At 36.4% G+C, this 16,803-nt stretch overlaps 2 protein-coding genes and 1 pseudogene across 3 annotated transcripts; 2 read left to right on the plus strand and 1 right to left on the minus strand.

Moving 5' to 3' along the window:
- Positions 1-304: 304 nt before the first annotated feature.
- LOC110411252 (transcription factor MYB114-like) lies at positions 305-1,429 on the plus strand (annotated as a pseudogene). The gene is made up of 3 exons (XR_016350932.1): positions 305-742; positions 848-977; positions 1,073-1,429. The product of XR_016350932.1 is annotated as a transcription factor MYB114-like (transcript).
- Positions 1,430-6,749: 5,320 nt separating this feature from the next.
- On the plus strand, positions 6,750-9,194 carry LOC110410916 (uncharacterized). Its single transcript, XM_021420855.2, has 2 exons — positions 6,750-7,391; positions 7,514-9,194. Exons 1-2 carry the CDS (start codon positions 6,889-6,891, stop codon positions 8,793-8,795), a joined length of 1,785 nt encoding a protein of 594 aa, XP_021276530.1. The 5' UTR covers positions 6,750-6,888; the 3' UTR covers positions 8,796-9,194.
- Positions 9,195-12,816: 3,622 nt separating this feature from the next.
- LOC110411212 (transcription factor MYB1-like) lies at positions 12,817-13,968 on the minus strand. The gene is made up of 3 exons (XM_021421263.1): positions 13,734-13,968; positions 13,503-13,656; positions 12,817-13,411 (listed from the first exon to the last, which is right to left on the minus strand). Exons 1-3 carry the CDS (start codon positions 13,861-13,863, stop codon positions 12,913-12,915), a joined length of 783 nt encoding a protein of 260 aa, XP_021276938.1. The 5' UTR covers positions 13,864-13,968; the 3' UTR covers positions 12,817-12,912.
- Positions 13,969-16,803: the final 2,835 nt, after the last annotated feature.

The following is a 16,803-nucleotide window of genomic DNA, read 5'->3' on the forward strand; positions in this document are numbered from 1 at the left end:
TTTTGACTGTTGTTTTCATCTCTAATTTGACTCTCCTGCTGTCCTCAAAACCGGCTTAATATCTTGTTCTCATCATACTCCAATTCCAATTCTCCACTAAATTATAAACATCACATGCAAAAGCATTTCATTTGGCAGTCTTTGTTTACTAGTATTATATTTTATTTGGGTTAATTAGTGTCGTAATTGCATAAAGTATATAGCTAGGTCTTTGATTGGAGAATAACAGCATTGGATATGTGGATGTAGCATGAGCAGTATTAGTCATGTGCATGAATATCTAACATGCTAGATTATCTTTATTCTACAATCATCAGCTAGGTATCTTTGGAAAACTTTCAGACTCCAAAATTCCAAATACTATCTCTTATTTATCAAATGGTTAGTTGGGATTAATATTCTTCCCAAGGAAAGGTAGCTAGAAAAGCTGCATAGAGCTGATACAATAAACCATTTTCTGAACCATAAGTATCCCTCCCCAGCTTAGCATTGCAACTCCCTACCACCCCTGTCTTTCTCTTTCTCATCTGGTGATTAGTGGCGTTTTGCCCATAGAATTCAGATTTGCTTACTTGCAGACATAGGAAGAGAGGAAAGAAGATGCCAAAGGCTCCTATAAGCACAAAATGCACCAGGAAAGAAGTCAATAGAGGAGCTTGGACAGCTGAAGAAGACCAAAAGCTTGCTCAAGTCATTGAAATTCATGGTCCAAAGAGGTGGAAGTCAGTTGCTGCACAAGCAGGTTTACTCACTGAGAAATATTTTTCGTTAGCTCATTCTTGTGGCCATATATCAAACCCTCTTTATTTTATCTTAAAAATGATTCATGGTTTCCATTTTGTTTCAGGTCTGAATAGATGCGGAAAGAGCTGCAGATTGAGATGGATGAATTATCTTAGGCCAAATATAAAGAGAGGCAACATATCAGACCAAGAAGAGGACTTGATAGTAAGGCTTCATAAACTGCTTGGAAACAGGTAAGCTAGTCATACATCTGAATACTCTACCTATCTATAGCTAGAGGGACTAGTGGAATTGATCCAATAACTGAATCACATTGGTTATCATTTAGGTGGTCTTTGATTGCCGGAAGACTACCAGGTCGAACTGATAATGAAATCAAGAACTATTGGAATTCTCATCTGAGCAAGAAGATAAAGCAAATCAGAAGCCGAGTAGAAGTTCAAGAATGCAAGAACCCGTTCTCGAGAATTCCAAGGTAAGCGACATGGACGTACCGAAGAAAGTGAAGAAGGTACGCCCAAGAGAGATGATAATGACTCCAAATCTTGCTCCATTGGTGATATCTTCTTCAATTTTCACAGCGAGGAGCCTCTTAATTTGGATTGGATGAGTCCATTTTTGGAAATGGATGAGACTGGTTTAACTTTGCATATATTAACTGTCTCTTTTGCATAAAAAGTTGTAGGTATATCACATCTGTTTTCCAGCTGCTATAGCAAAGAGCCTTTGGTAATCCAGGAAAATCCTCCAGTTTCAGTTCAGTCGTAATGTTGACTAAGGTTTTTCCTTGGATTAACAAGTGGAATTGTTATCTTTCTGGTTTTCTTTTCCCCCTTGTCTAAATATAGTTCAGATTGGTCTATTTCAAGCTAGATACTCCCCAAACAACCAAGAGATAAATACCCAAATAGTGATATTTCGTCGAGCTAGAAAGAAGACTGTCAAATGTCTTTGTGCAGCACAGATTTCGACCTTTGGAACTGTCCAGGAGTGTGAGAGTCTGCCCTCAAAAGACGTTGTAAAGATCAAACAGTGATCATTAAAGTTGCAAAAGTGAAGTTGTGTTTCATTATTTTCAGACATAAATTAAAGAGAAAAGAAACGACACTCAGTGGGGCTCACATTACAACGAGTTTAGTACCTAGACGAGATCATTACAGGCACTTTGATTAATCCAAATTTTGTAATTTGCAACATTTCTTTTTCGTATCTTTTTCCTTCTGCCTTCTGGCACTATGCTATCTACATACCCTCTCAAAGTGCAATAATGGCGACACAAATTCATGGAGATTGTGGCCACTAAGATCCAAAATAGACCAAAAACCAACCCACAACGATAGGCCAGCTATAGGTACAAACAATTAACAAGACAAAAACAGAGTTTTTCTTCCCCCCAACTAGTAATCAAATTCCGGATTTTGTTGTCCTTTCTTCGATGTTAATAACTGTCCAAAGGGCTCAGTCAGGCATTAACCCAAATTGTGAACAAAAAATCGACAAAAACCCAAACTTTTTATATGCATTAAAGACAAAATATCTCAACAAAATGTCTAATGTTACACATATTTGTGTTTTTTTTATATATAGTACACAAAACTATGCTTGCTCTAACTGAATTACACCTCGTGGGAAGCCAAATTAAACATTCTTCCCCTAACAGGCTTTTTCCATACTTTTAAAATAGACTTACCAAACTACATATATATAAAACTTATTGTCATTCCGTGCCATGGAGGGAAGTTAAGCTCTGACGCAAATAATGGGAGCACCATGTTGAGGCTGAAGAGGGAGAGAGCTCGAACCAGAAACATCGGAGTATCATAGCTAGTGCCATCTTGTCCTCTATCATAGCGAAGTTTTGGCCTTGGCGAAATCTGGTACCCCAACCAAATAAATAGAAGGCGATTTGATTCTTCGATGCCTTTGGAAACTCCTTTAGCAAATGTCTCTGGTTTTATAACCAGTCTCTAAATGAAGCAACAATGTAGGTAAGAGAAGGTCTGCCCCAGCAGGGATCGACATCCCTCCCATGCTAGTTTTCTTGCTAGTATGCCAGAAAAGAGCAGTTGAAGTCTCAATACTTCATGTAATAGCAAGGACACCTGCCAAATAGGATCAATTTTATGAGCAAACTATAGGACTAGATACTTGGACTATTGACTGTAAGGTTGTCAACATGCCAGAGAAAACAGAGGAATTGAGCCTAGAAATCCAGGAATGTAGGTGGAATAAAAAAGTTCAAGCACCAAAACAGCTTGCTCTTTCTGAAGTTTAAATTTCTTCTTTCCCTCCTCATATCTGATTCCACAAGCTCTTTGAGCATTAACACCAGCAGGTAGAATATGGAACTGAGGTCCAACACATTTACAAGTCCTTCAGGACTCAACAGCTTTGTCCATCTATCAACCGAGTTACAACAACTTGAGGCAAATACCGGTATCATTTCCTCTTTACCAATTACCATGATCTATTAAGCATTACATGTATTGCCATAGTTCTGCTAGGTAAGCTTGGCTATCTAAACACATAGTACACTGCTTTTCAATCCATATCAGGAGCAAGTGCCACCTTTTTTTTCACTTGAGACAAACTATGAATTTAGCACTATATCAAGATTCAGTCACATATGATGAAATTACATTTGTATGATTTCATTGTTTGCTTATATGTAATACATATTGCCACTATGCAAGTAAGGAGGAAAAAGGGAGTAACCGGAAACTACATAAAGCTAATAATAAATTTTTGTTTTCCACAGCCATGGAACATTGAAGTTGGTGTGGTGTGCAAATATGGTCCATTAATTATCGTAATTATTTGACAAGAAAGAAAATTACGAAGGAATTAATGGTACTGACCATTAATTTCAATTACTTTTATAGTATATAATATGAATGGAGGTTGTAAGCATTTTAAATTTGATTTCCCTATCTAAAGTAGAGTTGAAGATTTGGTGCGTGCATGTGGAGCAGCGGAAGCACCTTTAACTTGTCAAGGTGAAAAGCTGGTGTTACCAGCCTTCTGCGAATGGCCCATTTCCCTCCTTCCAAGGTTGAGACTCCCAGCTGTAGAAGAACACGCAGAGGGTGTTCCATTCGTGGCTTTACAAAATGACCATTCTTTTCCGTTAATATCATTTTCATCAGCTTGGGGGTCTGCCGCCACTGTTAGCCTTGGTCTTGTTTTCATCCAACTCAGACCAGACAAAGGATTGCATGTCCTAGATTATAAGACAGGAAAGAATAAAACATCAACTCTACTGATGTTCAGGCACCCGAACATTTTGTTCATTGATTGATATATAATCTCTACGTTTAAAGAATAAGATTCGAATTTTTTTTTAATTAAAAAAAAAACCTCTATCAATACTCATCTATACCATAAACAGGAATAGGTAAATAAATTTTGACTATTTTGTAAAAATCTATGAAAGAGTCATTTCTTTTTTTTAAGTCTGACAGAGTCATTTCATTCTAGTTTAATATGTAATTTTGTTCTGATTTCGTCAAAAACGAAGTATAGTTGTTATGCGTGGTCAGTTTTACGCAGAATGCTTTACCATAGTTTGTTTTGCACCATTTGATGAATGACTGGTGCTACACGTGGCATAATCTTGTGGGTCAAAGCCATGGGTTTGGGCCTTGCTCACCATTTCTTTCATGTCATTATTATGCAAAAGCTCGTAGGAAGGTGCCTTTTGATTCCTCGCTGCCTCAAATACTTCCCCAAGCTTTGGGGCTCCCACCAAACCACATATATTACAGCTTGAACTTGATGAATTAATGAATTAAAACTTGAAGGAAGTGAGTTTGAACTATCAAATTTTAAGGAATTTGTAAGGCTTTGTCTCTTTATCTATTTGAAAATGACATACCAATAATGCAATTCAAAGTTGAGAAGTGCAGAACTCTTTATTCTGTGAACTCTCAAATGTCAGCCCAAGAACAGAAAGTTCAAGTGGTTCTCTATAGTTGTAGATCAAGGCAGAGCAAGGCGGAAAGGTTATTTTTTTTTTTTGTTGTCACCTTCTGTCTTAATTGCATTCATAAGTGAATAATGTTGACTCATTGAGAAAGAAAAACAGAAGAGGAAAGTGAGCACACAACTGCCTAGCAGTGCCTCGCACCCCCCAACCGCATGGCCCTCCTATAATCATCAGTCCCCTTCAAACTTTAACACTCTTTTTAAGTTCTCATTCTGGAAAGTGTGATATTTTGAGAATCTATGTATCTACAAAAAAAGAAGTTATTACTGTGAATCTAAAGTAGATATTTTTACTCAAAAAAAAAAAAGATGTAAAAGATATTGTATCTGAAGTAAATAACAACAAACAAAGGATAATTGCAATAAGAGAGAAGAAACAAAAGTAGCAGGAAAAGGCAGAGGGTGCAATTGTCTTTACCTTTTAACTTTTGTTACAGAGTTTGGGCCATTTGGGTTCCAATGAGTTCAAGCAAGTGTTTGCTTGAACCACTGCTTTAAGAGGACTACTACCACATATGTATCTTCGAGTTCAGTAGAAATTAAATAACATGGTTCATATCTATTGAGAAAAAAAAAATGAAGAAGAGAAAGAGGCAGGAGAAACATAAGGATCTATCAAATTCAAATCATACACAGCAAACAGTAGCAACCATTGCCATAACCCACCAACATGAGATTGCAGAATGCTTCCATAGTCCCATCACAATCTGTTGCAGAGATCACATTAAGAAACTCTTGGGGGTAAAAGGAGGAGGGTTGGAAGGGGGGGAAAAGAGTGATGGTGGGATGTGCAATGTGGCAGCAGACAGAATTTAAAATGGGAGGGGACATGAGGACAATGTACTGTACTGAATTCACGTGCACATCAATTGTATACTTCCAAAAGGATGTCTCTCATGTCTGCAGTCTAACACGTGTCGCTTTTCCAGTTTCTAAATACAAAATACTACGAACCTTTTGGGACCCTACCAACCCCTTCTGCCTTCAATATCCTACTCCTACTCTTTTAACTCTTCTCGTTCTTTCATTTATTTTGGCTGCACTTACCACTTCATTCCATGTCGACCACTCTTTGCCTTTGTATTGTACTCATCATTTGTTAAGTATAATTATTCACAGTTCAATGCTCCTTGCCTTCTAACTGGTGCATATCTCATCCAATTTATTTCTCTAGTATTTAAATGCAAATAGATGCCTTGACCATTATAGGAGTATATACGTTTTATGGGACTATACTATAGAATTACAAACAATGGCTTTACGAGTATTTGATTTATTTCTGATTTCAATCCTGTAATTTTTTTCTTAATTTTATGAATATGTTGACATTTGTTTTTTATATTCTGTATACATAATTTCGGGTTCAACTTAATCATTCAAAAATCATAATTTTACAAACAAGTAAGCTTGAAGTGGTATATCTATATATATAACTAAGCTAAAAAGGTTATAATTTTTCTAAAAGGGATAAAAAATTTAAATTGAAGCAAATGTTGACCTCAAAAGTTGGTGAAAAATTCTCACACCCTAAAACAAAAAGTAAATCATTGAAAATAGAATGATAATCATAAGAAAAATGTATTAGCTGTCAAATTTATAGCTAACTACTACCTATTGATTCCTAATGAGTGGTATCATTGTCGCAAATCAAAAGGCTTCCAAAACCTATTGCTCCAACTTGACCTTTTCCAAAAAGTAATTAAAAAGGAATTCAAAGAATAATTAATGCGCAAATTAAGTGATAATCAATGTTTAAAAGTTACCAATTGAAATTTAAGTGAAGATTAGAATTTTCAGCCATAATCCCATAGCCATAGTACTCTCTTTTTCTTTTTTTTTTCAATTTTCTTAAAAAAAGTGGATAATTTTGTTTTTTTTTTTTGGGGGATAAACCAAAACCCTAACTATGACCTGTAGAAGTATCTATCCATGTAACTTATTTTTTTTTTTGTCTTTGTTTCGTCTCTACGCTGCCTTGTCTCACAGTCTCACCTCACTCCACCCTTGCAAGTCTTCTCCCTCTCTCTTTCTCTTTCTCTTTCTCTTTCTCTCTGTTGTCTTTTAATTCTTCTTTGAAGAGGGGAAGGGCCTATTTTGGGTCCTCTTCGCATTTACACCGAACAAAAACCTCAAACCAAGAAAGAAGGAAAGAAAAAAAATATGCATCCTGTTAAATACGGAGCCCATCATCTACAGCAACAGCAGTTAATGGATGATGACGGCTCTTCATCTGGAGTTTTCTCCATTTCTAATCCTCCTCAATACCACCACCAACAATCTCCTTTTCATCCTAACTACCCTCAACATTCTCAACAGCAACAGAAGCAACAGCAAAATCTTTTCCAACAACATTCATCAGTTCCGGTTACGCATCAGCTTTTCCAACATCATCAGTTCCAACCATTTGAACAACAAGCCGAGCCTGCTCATCATCATCATGTCCATCAACAACCCTTTTTGGCTGTCAATTTCAAGTTGGGTCTTAATGAAAATAGTGGGAAAAAGGAGGCTGCTTTAGCTTTGAATCATCAACCGAATGTTGCTACTTTTTTCGATGGAAATGAGCAACATGTTCATGAGAATCGGCGGCCACAACAACATTCCCTTTTGATGCCTCATTGTTGGCATCCCCAAGAAGATTCTCCCATCAAAGAACCCTTTTGGTAATTTATTACTATTTAATATCTGTTGTAGTACTCTATTTTTATTTTTGTAAGAAAAGGTTGCTTTTTGGTTTTCAAAATTGACTTCTTTGTCACCCATGTGTTTGTGTAAATGTTACCAGGAAGCCTCTAAACCGATGTGAAGATAGGCAGTGTAGTGGAGATGGAGCTAGAGGGATAGAGGGGAATAAGTACGACAAGGTTTTGCAACAACCGGGTCAATGTACAAGTGAGAGAAGCAAGAATTTGGATAACAAATATAGACTCTTTGGTGAGCTTGAAGCTATTTATGGCCTTGTGAAGGGTGGAGAAACTACTCAAGCTGGTTCTGGGTCTGCTCTCACCGGTGAAAATTCACCTACAAATGTTGGTCTTTCCATGCCCCTAAGTGAATTTCAAGCACATAATGTAGGTGCCAATTGCGGGGGTGGTAATGTTGCACATGGGGTTGATCATGGATCAGAGACTTCTATTGGAGAAGAAGCTTCAATAAGGAAGATTGAAAAGAAGAAGAGGAAGAGGAAAATGAAGGAGCAATTGAGTTCAATGATTGGGTTTTTTGAGTGTTTGGTGAAGCAAGTGACTGATCATCAAGAGGGTCTTCATAAAAGGTTCTTGGAAGTGATTGAAAGAATGGATAAAGAAAGGACAATGAAAGAAGAATCATGGAGGCGACAAGAGGCTGAAAAGCGTCATAGAGAAGCCTTTGCGAGAGCACATGAACAAGATCAAGCTACAAGTAGGGAGGCTCTTATTGTTTCGTATTTGGAGAAAATTACAGGTCAAAGCATCAGTCTACCTGCAAGGACTCCATTGTTGCTGCAGCCGGAAAGTGCAATTGAACCCTTCAAAGAAAGCATGCCTGTGAAGGTTGATAACAGTAGCAGGTGGCCTAGAGCTGAAGTTGAGGCCTTGATTCAAGTGCGATGTAACTTCGAATCAAAGTTTCGAGAACCTGGATTAAAGGGGCCTCTTTGGGAAGAGGTGAGCTCTTTCATGGCTTCCCTTGGTTATCAAAGAAGTGCAAAAAGGTGCAAAGAAAAATGGGAGAACATAAACAAGTATTTCAGGAAGAGCAAAGAAAATGGTAAAATGCGCCCTCAGCAATCTAAAACCTGCACTTATTTTGACCAACTGGATCAGCTCTACTCAAGAATACCCGTTACTTGTCCCACTTCGCCTAGGCCTTTGATTAACCAGGATATTGAGATGCAAGAGCATGGTGATTCAGACTTTTTAGAAGCTTATATGCCTGAGGGTGACCTTGAGACTGCACAAGATAACGCTAGAGGGAGCCTTAAAGTTTCTGAAATCAACTCCCAATTGGATTTTGATGGCGCAGTTGATGAGAATGTAATAGTGCAAGGATGCAATGGAAAGGACAATGAAAGCCATGAAAACTAGTTGGAGAAAAAGGCTGAGCGATCAGAAAGATGATGATAATGGCAGTGACATAGGAGATCAGTGAGAATTGAGGTGAATCTAAAGAATAGAATGGTAAAACTCGGTTTATCACAAGGTAATTCTTTTTCCATTCTCAAAGAGTTTCCAGAGGCAATGGGGTTTAGTTCCTCAATGTTGCTATTATATATTTTTGAGTTTGAACTAAGCTTTCATTACAGCTGACTATAAGCAATATGTTCGACCAAATTTGTAAGGATGTGAATTAGAATTTCAATCCATCTAAAAATAGTTTACAAATTAAATGAATGTAGACCTCTTAATTTTCTTGATGTGGTAGAGATTGCTTTTTCTTATTCTTTGTTTTTTCTTTTGTATCATCTGCCTATGGACCATGGATAGTTTTGGTCCAACAATCCATTTTTTGTTTGAAAATTTGAACTTCTATCTATGACTTCCTCTTCTGTTCAATGTCGTTGCTTTGGCTGATAAAGGAAACTTGTTTTTGCTCTCACATTGTCAATTCTATGGTTGAAAGTTTTGGCTGCAATGAAAGAGATGGAGAATATATAACACTGTCTTGAGCAAGAATAGTACTGAGTACTTACAAATGGAGTCCCTATTGTTTTAGTTCATTGATATGCAAAAAACATTACAGAAATATATATGAACCCCAAAAAATAAGAAAGGAAATAAGAAGCCATGGCTTGATGCTTTTGATGTAGATCATGATTCTGTTTGGGCTAAAAGAGTGGAATCTTAATTTCTCCTGGGAACAGTGCATGCAATTGGAGAGTACGTGAGGGGGGTGGGGCCAGCCTGCATGGCATGGGCGACGACACAGAGATATGATATGAGGCTTTCCCTCTCTTCCATTATAGAGTTGAAAAATCTGAAATCTGAGTACATTTTTAATGAACAGATGAGATGACATCACTTGCAAGAGCACGCACGGTGACCCGATTCACATGCTGCATCTTATTTTCACCAGAACACTCCACTTGTTTCTCTGCACCATCTTTTATTTGACTGTTTGCAGCCAACAGCCATTAACTCTCCCCCTGGAGACTGCACCAATAATTTCCTCCTTGGGCCTATCAAAGTTTTGGCTTTTATATTTCTCACTTATTCTAATTTTATCATATCGAAAAGTCTAATTATATATTGTCTTCAACGTTTCCAGAGGGAATTGGTCTAATCCTAATTAGCATTACTCCATCGGTAACATGGTTGTGAATGCATGCAATGCAAGCATTTTTATTTCGACTGATGTTGCTTTAGAATTATACAAACTTTTTCTGCTCCTATTCAACAAATGACTGCCATTAATGCTAATCTGTTTTCTTAACCTCTTCTTATTGGGTCAACATCCATGATTGACATCATAACAAGTGCTGTTGGATGTAATTTGGGCTTAACCCATCTTGGGCATGCTAAGGGTTCAGCCTACTAGAAAAGGCACCTTAAGGAGCGTTTAGTATAAGAGAAGATGTACGTAATGTGTTAGAATGATGTCTGTCACAGTTGAGGGTGCTGGACTTGGTATTAACCAAAACCAAAGTGGAGCTGAGCTCGAAACATGGCCCATGAATATGATGCCTTCTACTGTCTTAAGATCGCACCATATACGGCTCCATTTGGGGTCCTTTCTTTTTCCCTTCATGTGTTGCTGGTACCAATTAAAAGGTTGAGAGGACGAAAATCCAGCCATTCTTTTTTTGTCTTTTATTCCTATCATGATTGCAGATTTCAGCAACTCAAATGTTATGAAGAAACTCTATCGTGTTACTTCCCCATCAAATTAAGCATTCGATGCAACGTGACGGCAACATCATTATCTATCTTGGGTCATCAGAAGGGCAGCGCACAAATTGCTACTGCAATATTCTCCTGTGAAAAATGCTGCTTTCCTTTTCCAGTTATTTCCATGCTGTAATGAACCATGAGATTTTCAGTCATCTACAAAAGAACATTTGCAAAATTACAAAAGCAAAATGCATGTGAGAAGTGTAATGACATAATCCAAGCAAACACCTCGATCGCCATGGAACTTGGGATGACTTCTGTTTACAATCGAGCTTGGAAAGAAAAAAGGGGAGATTTTTTTTACCCCTTAAAATATGATGTTTTTGAAAGTAATTTTTTTAATTTTATATTTATTGGAAAGTGTTTAATTTTAAGAGTTTATGTGTCAATTGAATACAAAGATAAAAAATAAGTTACACCTTATTTTTAAAAAATGTTATTATTAAATGTTATATTCAAAAAAATTATTACAATTAAAAAAATTTGTTACATGTTTTAACTTTAACGGTTTATTTTATAATAAAACATAAAAGAGCAAATTATAAGTCATGTTTAATAATAGAATAGAAAAATAAAACGACATTGCAAGCTTAAGCTGATATTACACGCCAAAGTCAAAGATTCAATACCAAATATTACAAATCAAAACTTCAACAACATATATTATACATTGAAGCTAAAGCAGAAGATGCTACACATCAAACTTCAATAGCAAATGTTATATGTCAAAGTCAAAGCTTTAACACTATAAATTATACATTAAGGTCAAAGCTTCAGTACCAAATATTACATTATAAGTCTAAAATTTTAAAACTAGATATTGTATGCCAAAACTTCATTATTTCTAATGATGTTACACGCTACTGTACAACCTTCAATCACTGTCACATTACCTTCATAAACATCCATAAAGTCAGTATGGAGAAGCTCTGAGAGTCCGATGAGCTCAACATTAAATTCATAACCAAGTCCCATGCATAGTATCATTGCTTTCAACTGATTGTGAATGCCTATCATTGGAACCTAAATTTGCTTCCTTGTTCTTCTCCAAGCCTTCATTGGCCTTCAATAATATGCTGCTGTCAGCATATTCATATAAGATAGGTGAAGGACAAAGAGTATCACTCGTCGCCTTGGTTTTCATCGAACTTGACTCCATGTGCAAGGATGATGCGGTAGTCTCATTTTCTTGAACGGGATTTTTTCTTTTTGGTGCTGCTCATGGCTAGCTTTTGCTCTCTTTTTTACAATTTTATTCTAATAGTTCATGATCTCCTAGTCTGTTAGGTCGACCCGGAAGCCATCCAGCTGTTTCTAATTAAATTACACTGATCATGAACGAAGGGTGCAAGTGTCGAGTGCCAATGATGTATCCGAATTCGTTATGGCATTTTGCTTATTTCTTTTCACCTGTTTCCTTGTGCAGCAACAAGCCAGGTCTTTCTGTTTTGGGCTAGTTGTGGGTATTGATTTTCCAGGTCTTGTCTCTTGGTCTCCTACACTACTTTACTTTTTCTTGGTAGATAGGCCGTGTTGAATTTTTAGCCCATAGATTTTGTTTTGGGTTGGACTTGATGCAGCCCAGTTATTTTTCTTCTTTTTCTTGTCCTTTTTCCGCCTTTAAGTGGCAGGCGGACAGTGGTGGCGAAATCATGTCGACGGTGGTGATTTGGTGGAAGCGATGTTGTTTGAGGATTTTGGCTGCGAATCATCATTTCATTTTGTGAGACTTTCGGGTTTCACTTTTCCACAGAGCTTTAACACCTTTCCTGGTATTCTTCCTTTTCTCCCTTGACGATGATTTTTGGAGGTACTAATAAGGGATAAAAGAATAGACATTGATCCGCTACCTGCCGCTCAGTCCACCGCTATTGTTCTGGCCTTCTTGAGGAGAGGAGTTGAAATTTTGGAACAGTGTTTTTCATTGTTCTTGACGGCCTTTGCTGGAAGTGGGGGGAATCAGCCCCTACATATGCTCCCCAGTCAGGGGTAAACCTAAACCATGAGCAAGGGAGACGCCACCCTCTGCTTTTCACTGGGCATTTTTCTCTTCTTCTATTGGTTCTGGGCTGCTTTTTTCTCTGATCTTTGATATACTTACAAAATAAACCCGAAAAGCAGCACAAGTGAAATGAAATTATGTTTAGTACTATAAAATGGAAACTCAATTTCGTAACAGAGTTCTTACATTATCCGAACAACATATGAATACCGGCCAATTCCCTATCTCGGCGCTAAAAATTCAAGTTCAAGGATCCATAGCTAACTAAAATAGAATATTATTATCAAATGTCCAAATATCAAATGGTCCATCCTAGGATACCTGAGTTTGGTTTGAAGAGAATGGTGAACCACTATCATAATCTTTAATCATCATCTCGTTACCTTCATAGATATCTTGGAAGTCAGTATGCAGAAGCTTTGATAGGCTAATCTCCTCAACATTAAGATCCTTCATCAAGTCCTGTGTATTATAATTGCTTCCGATATTGAAAGGCGAAATACGTTTGTCACCATCTGCTTCCTTGTTCGTCTCCAAACCTTCATCAATGGGGGCTTTCACCAGCGTGCCACTGTCAACATGCTCAATTGAGATTGCTGTTGGGCAAAAAGTAGCATCGGAATATCCTTTTAGCTTGGTTTTCGTAGAAAATGGTTCCATGTTCGAAGATGGTACAGTCTCATTTGAAGGTTCCTTGAGGATTTTGTCTGGCTCATTGCTAACTTTTACCTTCTTTCTTAGGATAGTATTCCAATAGTTTTTTATTTCATTGTCTGTCCGACCTGGAAGCCTTCCAGCTATCAGAGACCATCTATAAAGACCAATCATGTCAAATGAGATCAGTAAAAATGCAATGACATGAAACAATTAATTAGTCAGAACATTCATTAGAAAGGCAAAACCTGTTGCCTAAGAGTCTCTGGAGCCTTATAATGAGATCTTCTTCATCCTGGGAAATGTTTCCTCTTTTAACATCAGGTCTAAGATAATTCACCCAACGAAGTCTGCAGCTCTTTCCACATCTCTTAAGACCTGACAAGACAAACATAAAAACGTCTATTCTTCAACAAGCATAAGGATCTGTACAATCCTGAAATTTTCAATCAATGAAGCTAATAGAACTGGTAACTTACCTGCTTTCTCAGCAATCTTCCCCCACTTCCCTACACCATGGATTTTGACATGATCTCTAAGAATCTGGTCTTCAAAAGCAGTCCAAGCTCCCTTATTTAATCCGCCGTCGGTATAGGAAGTTCTACCCATTCTAGGACGGCCCTTGCTCTCACAGTTGCACTCGTATAGTCAAAAGCCACAGATTGTATATCATTGTATGTGAACAAGTAATCTTTTCCTCATCTGACTTTCTTTCTCTCAATGTTGACATATGCATTAAATGATGTAAAGAATTAAGGGCAAGACAATACGAGAGGGTTTCGATTGATTGCATCTGCAGGTTCTAGTGACAATGAGGTCGATTGAATATTCTATCACAAGTTTTATCCTTAACATATTTCTTTTGTTGGATCTTTCACGAAACTGAAAATAATGACATTATCATTAAGGGTTATTCATGCAACAAGTTCTGCCCCTGCTTCATCCAGAGTTAACAGAAAAATCAAAGCGCAAGATTCTCATTGATGATGTAAACTGAAGAAAGGACTCATGGTTCATCAGTGCTTTTATATATATAATTTCAGGAACAAGGAACTTAATTGTAAGGACAGATCAATGGCTTGTTATTTAGAACTCATTAGTAAGCCTTATTCTTTAGTGTTTTATTATTGGAAAAAAAGGGTTAATTCTTTGATCATAAATGAACCGGCCTAATATCTTTATATATAATGACAAGTTGCTAGTTATAATGATCTTTCACAATATCTATTATTATTTTAATGATCAAACTATTAAAAAAAATGAAGAGTTTGAAAATGTAATGTTTTCAATACCTTGAATAATACAGATAAAATCTTAATCTTTTAAGTTTGCATTAATTACATGCATTAGTATCGTTATTTTTGTCTCCATTCTTCAAATTTCAGATTATTTAGTATTTCCAAATTATCATTACTCTTTGTAGACCGACTCATATATATATATATATATATATGATTAATTATTCTTTTTTCATAGGAATCAAGATTAGTTGACTTCAAAAAATGCTGCGAAAAAGAATCCAAAATCTCATAATTGTATGTCAGTCCCATGAATAAAGGTAATCATATAAATGTTCATAGTCGTTGGCCAAATAGAAATCCGGATTGGCGTTTGTGTTTTTGTCAACAAACATGTCTGATCCCGTTTTCATGGAATCTTCATCTCATTTTTCCATTTGCTCCTATATATTTAATGGTTTGAATTATTTTGCTCGTGTACAAATGGAATAGAATATTAATTACCGGCATAGACTGTATAAAATCAAGGTTCGAATCTAATTATTATTAATACAATAATTATAAAAGACAACAACGTTATTGCAATAAAATGAGTCTTCCGAAGCTGCTTGAAAGTGTCCCAAGTCCTCAATTTTCACATTACTATGAAGTATAAGCCGTTGATATATTTATGGGATTTTTCCTCTAATTTTTTTTTTTTGCCCTCACGTGCCTTGGGACTCCAACTCCAAATGCTACAAAATCCTATAATATTCAGGCAGACGTCTTAATTGGTAATACCAATATTTTTGTACTTTTAATGTTTAATTCTTGGTACTGTTTTCGTTCAGGGCCCATCATTCATGCAACGACAGACGCCCCCTTGCTCGGCTTTCGGCTTTTGGGGCCTTTGTTTGTTTGGGTTGAATGAGTTTTGGGCTGCTCTACACTTTCATTTCTCAATTTGCATTGTAGGACTCAAAACACGTTTGGGGTTGAAATGAACCCAATTATGAGGAAGGATTGGAGAGGATGGCAAGATATAGATTAATCTGCTCAACGTTTAAACAATCATTGCTTCTGCAAGTTATATGTGAAGGCTTATCACCATAAACTATATTATTTGCTTCCTTGTTCTTCTCTAAACCTTCATCAATGGAGGCTTTCGCCAATGTGCTTAATGTCAACATGTTCATTTGAGATTGGTACTGGCGGACAAAGATTGTCATTGGAATATCTACTTAGCATGGTTTTCTTATTAGAAAATGGTTCTACCTCCAATGATTGAGCAGTCTGATTTGAAGGTTCCTTGGTGGGATTTACCTTCCTGCACTTCCCTTCACCATGGTTTTTAATTAACTTAATCTCTGACACTTCAAGCCCAGACCAAGCAAGTGTTGGGAAAAGGGTATTAATATATCGAAAGTAATGATACAAATAAAGCCTTTTCCACTAGAAAGAATTTGTAAGGAACAAATATTTAACCAACAAAAATATTTCAGTCAGCAAATATAGTTATAAATGCACAAAATAAAAATCACAAACAACTTACGATTTTTAATGTAAAAAACTCCTCAATGTGAGAGGTAAAAGTCACGAAACCTACTCCAAAAAAATAATTTATTATAAAAGATCAATGAATATAACAAAGAGTTAACCAGTAATCTTAGAACTCATCAAGCAATAATGTATAAAACCCAAATAAAAGGTATCATAACTCAACAAATGAAAAAAAAATGCAATCTGACCATACAAATTAAAAATCATAATGTCAGAAACAACATATTAAAATTTCATCAAAATTAGATTACAAATCACTTTTTGATACCACAAAATAAGTAAAAAAATGGTTAATCCTTGGTATAGGGAGTTCTAGCCGTTGTACACAGATTGTCCGATCACCCTCAATAATTTGAAATATAATGACAGGCTACAACAGGCTGTATGTGCTGACCTTGACTAATTACATTACCGGCACTTTTAACAAGTTTAATTCTCCTTTTTATTTTTTATAATCTGAAAATCTAGCATTGGCAAACATACGAGCAAAACACTCAACTAGTACAACTGGTAATTAAGGTTACCAAGTATTCCCTATCCATCCAATCCTTTTCATTTTTGTTCTTTACTGTTCAACTAATTAAGCAATGTTCGTTCATGTGTGAATGGAATTAATTAAATAGGAATAAAAGACTTGCATATAAATTAAGATAGATCATAGATCCATGCACCATGTACTACAACTATATGTAGCAGTCAAAAAGAAAAAAAAAACTTTTTATTGTATAATTTAACTAACAATCAATTCAGAATTTCATATAAAAAGTAGTTA

The sequence above is a fragment of the Theobroma umbraticum genome, unplaced genomic scaffold, assembly GCF_002168275.2.
Source record: "Theobroma umbraticum cultivar Fairchild unplaced genomic scaffold, ASM216827v3 scaffold_56.0, whole genome shotgun sequence".
Lineage (NCBI taxonomy): Eukaryota > Viridiplantae > Streptophyta > Magnoliopsida > Malvales > Malvaceae > Theobroma > Theobroma umbraticum.

Bases quoted from the DNA above. Each gene is read 5' to 3' on its own strand.
- LOC110410916 (XM_021420855.2), top strand. From the start codon at position 6,889: ATGCATCCTGTTAAATACGGAGCCCATCATCTACAGCAACAGCAGTTA. The intron at 7,392-7,513 runs GTAATTTATTAC...AAATGTTACCAG, and splicing joins CCCATCAAAGAACCCTTTTG to GAAGCCTCTAAACCGATGTG.
- LOC110411212 (XM_021421263.1), bottom strand. From the start codon at position 13,863: ATGGGTAGAACTTCCTATACCGACGGCGGATTAAATAAGGGAGCTTGG. The intron at 13,657-13,733 runs GTAAGTTACCAG...GTTGAAGAATAG, and splicing joins GAAGATTGCTGAGAAAGCAG to ACGTTTTTATGTTTGTCTTG. The intron at 13,412-13,502 runs GTTTTGCCTTTC...TGGTCTTTATAG, and splicing joins CAGAGACTCTTAGGCAACAG to ATGGTCTCTGATAGCTGGAA.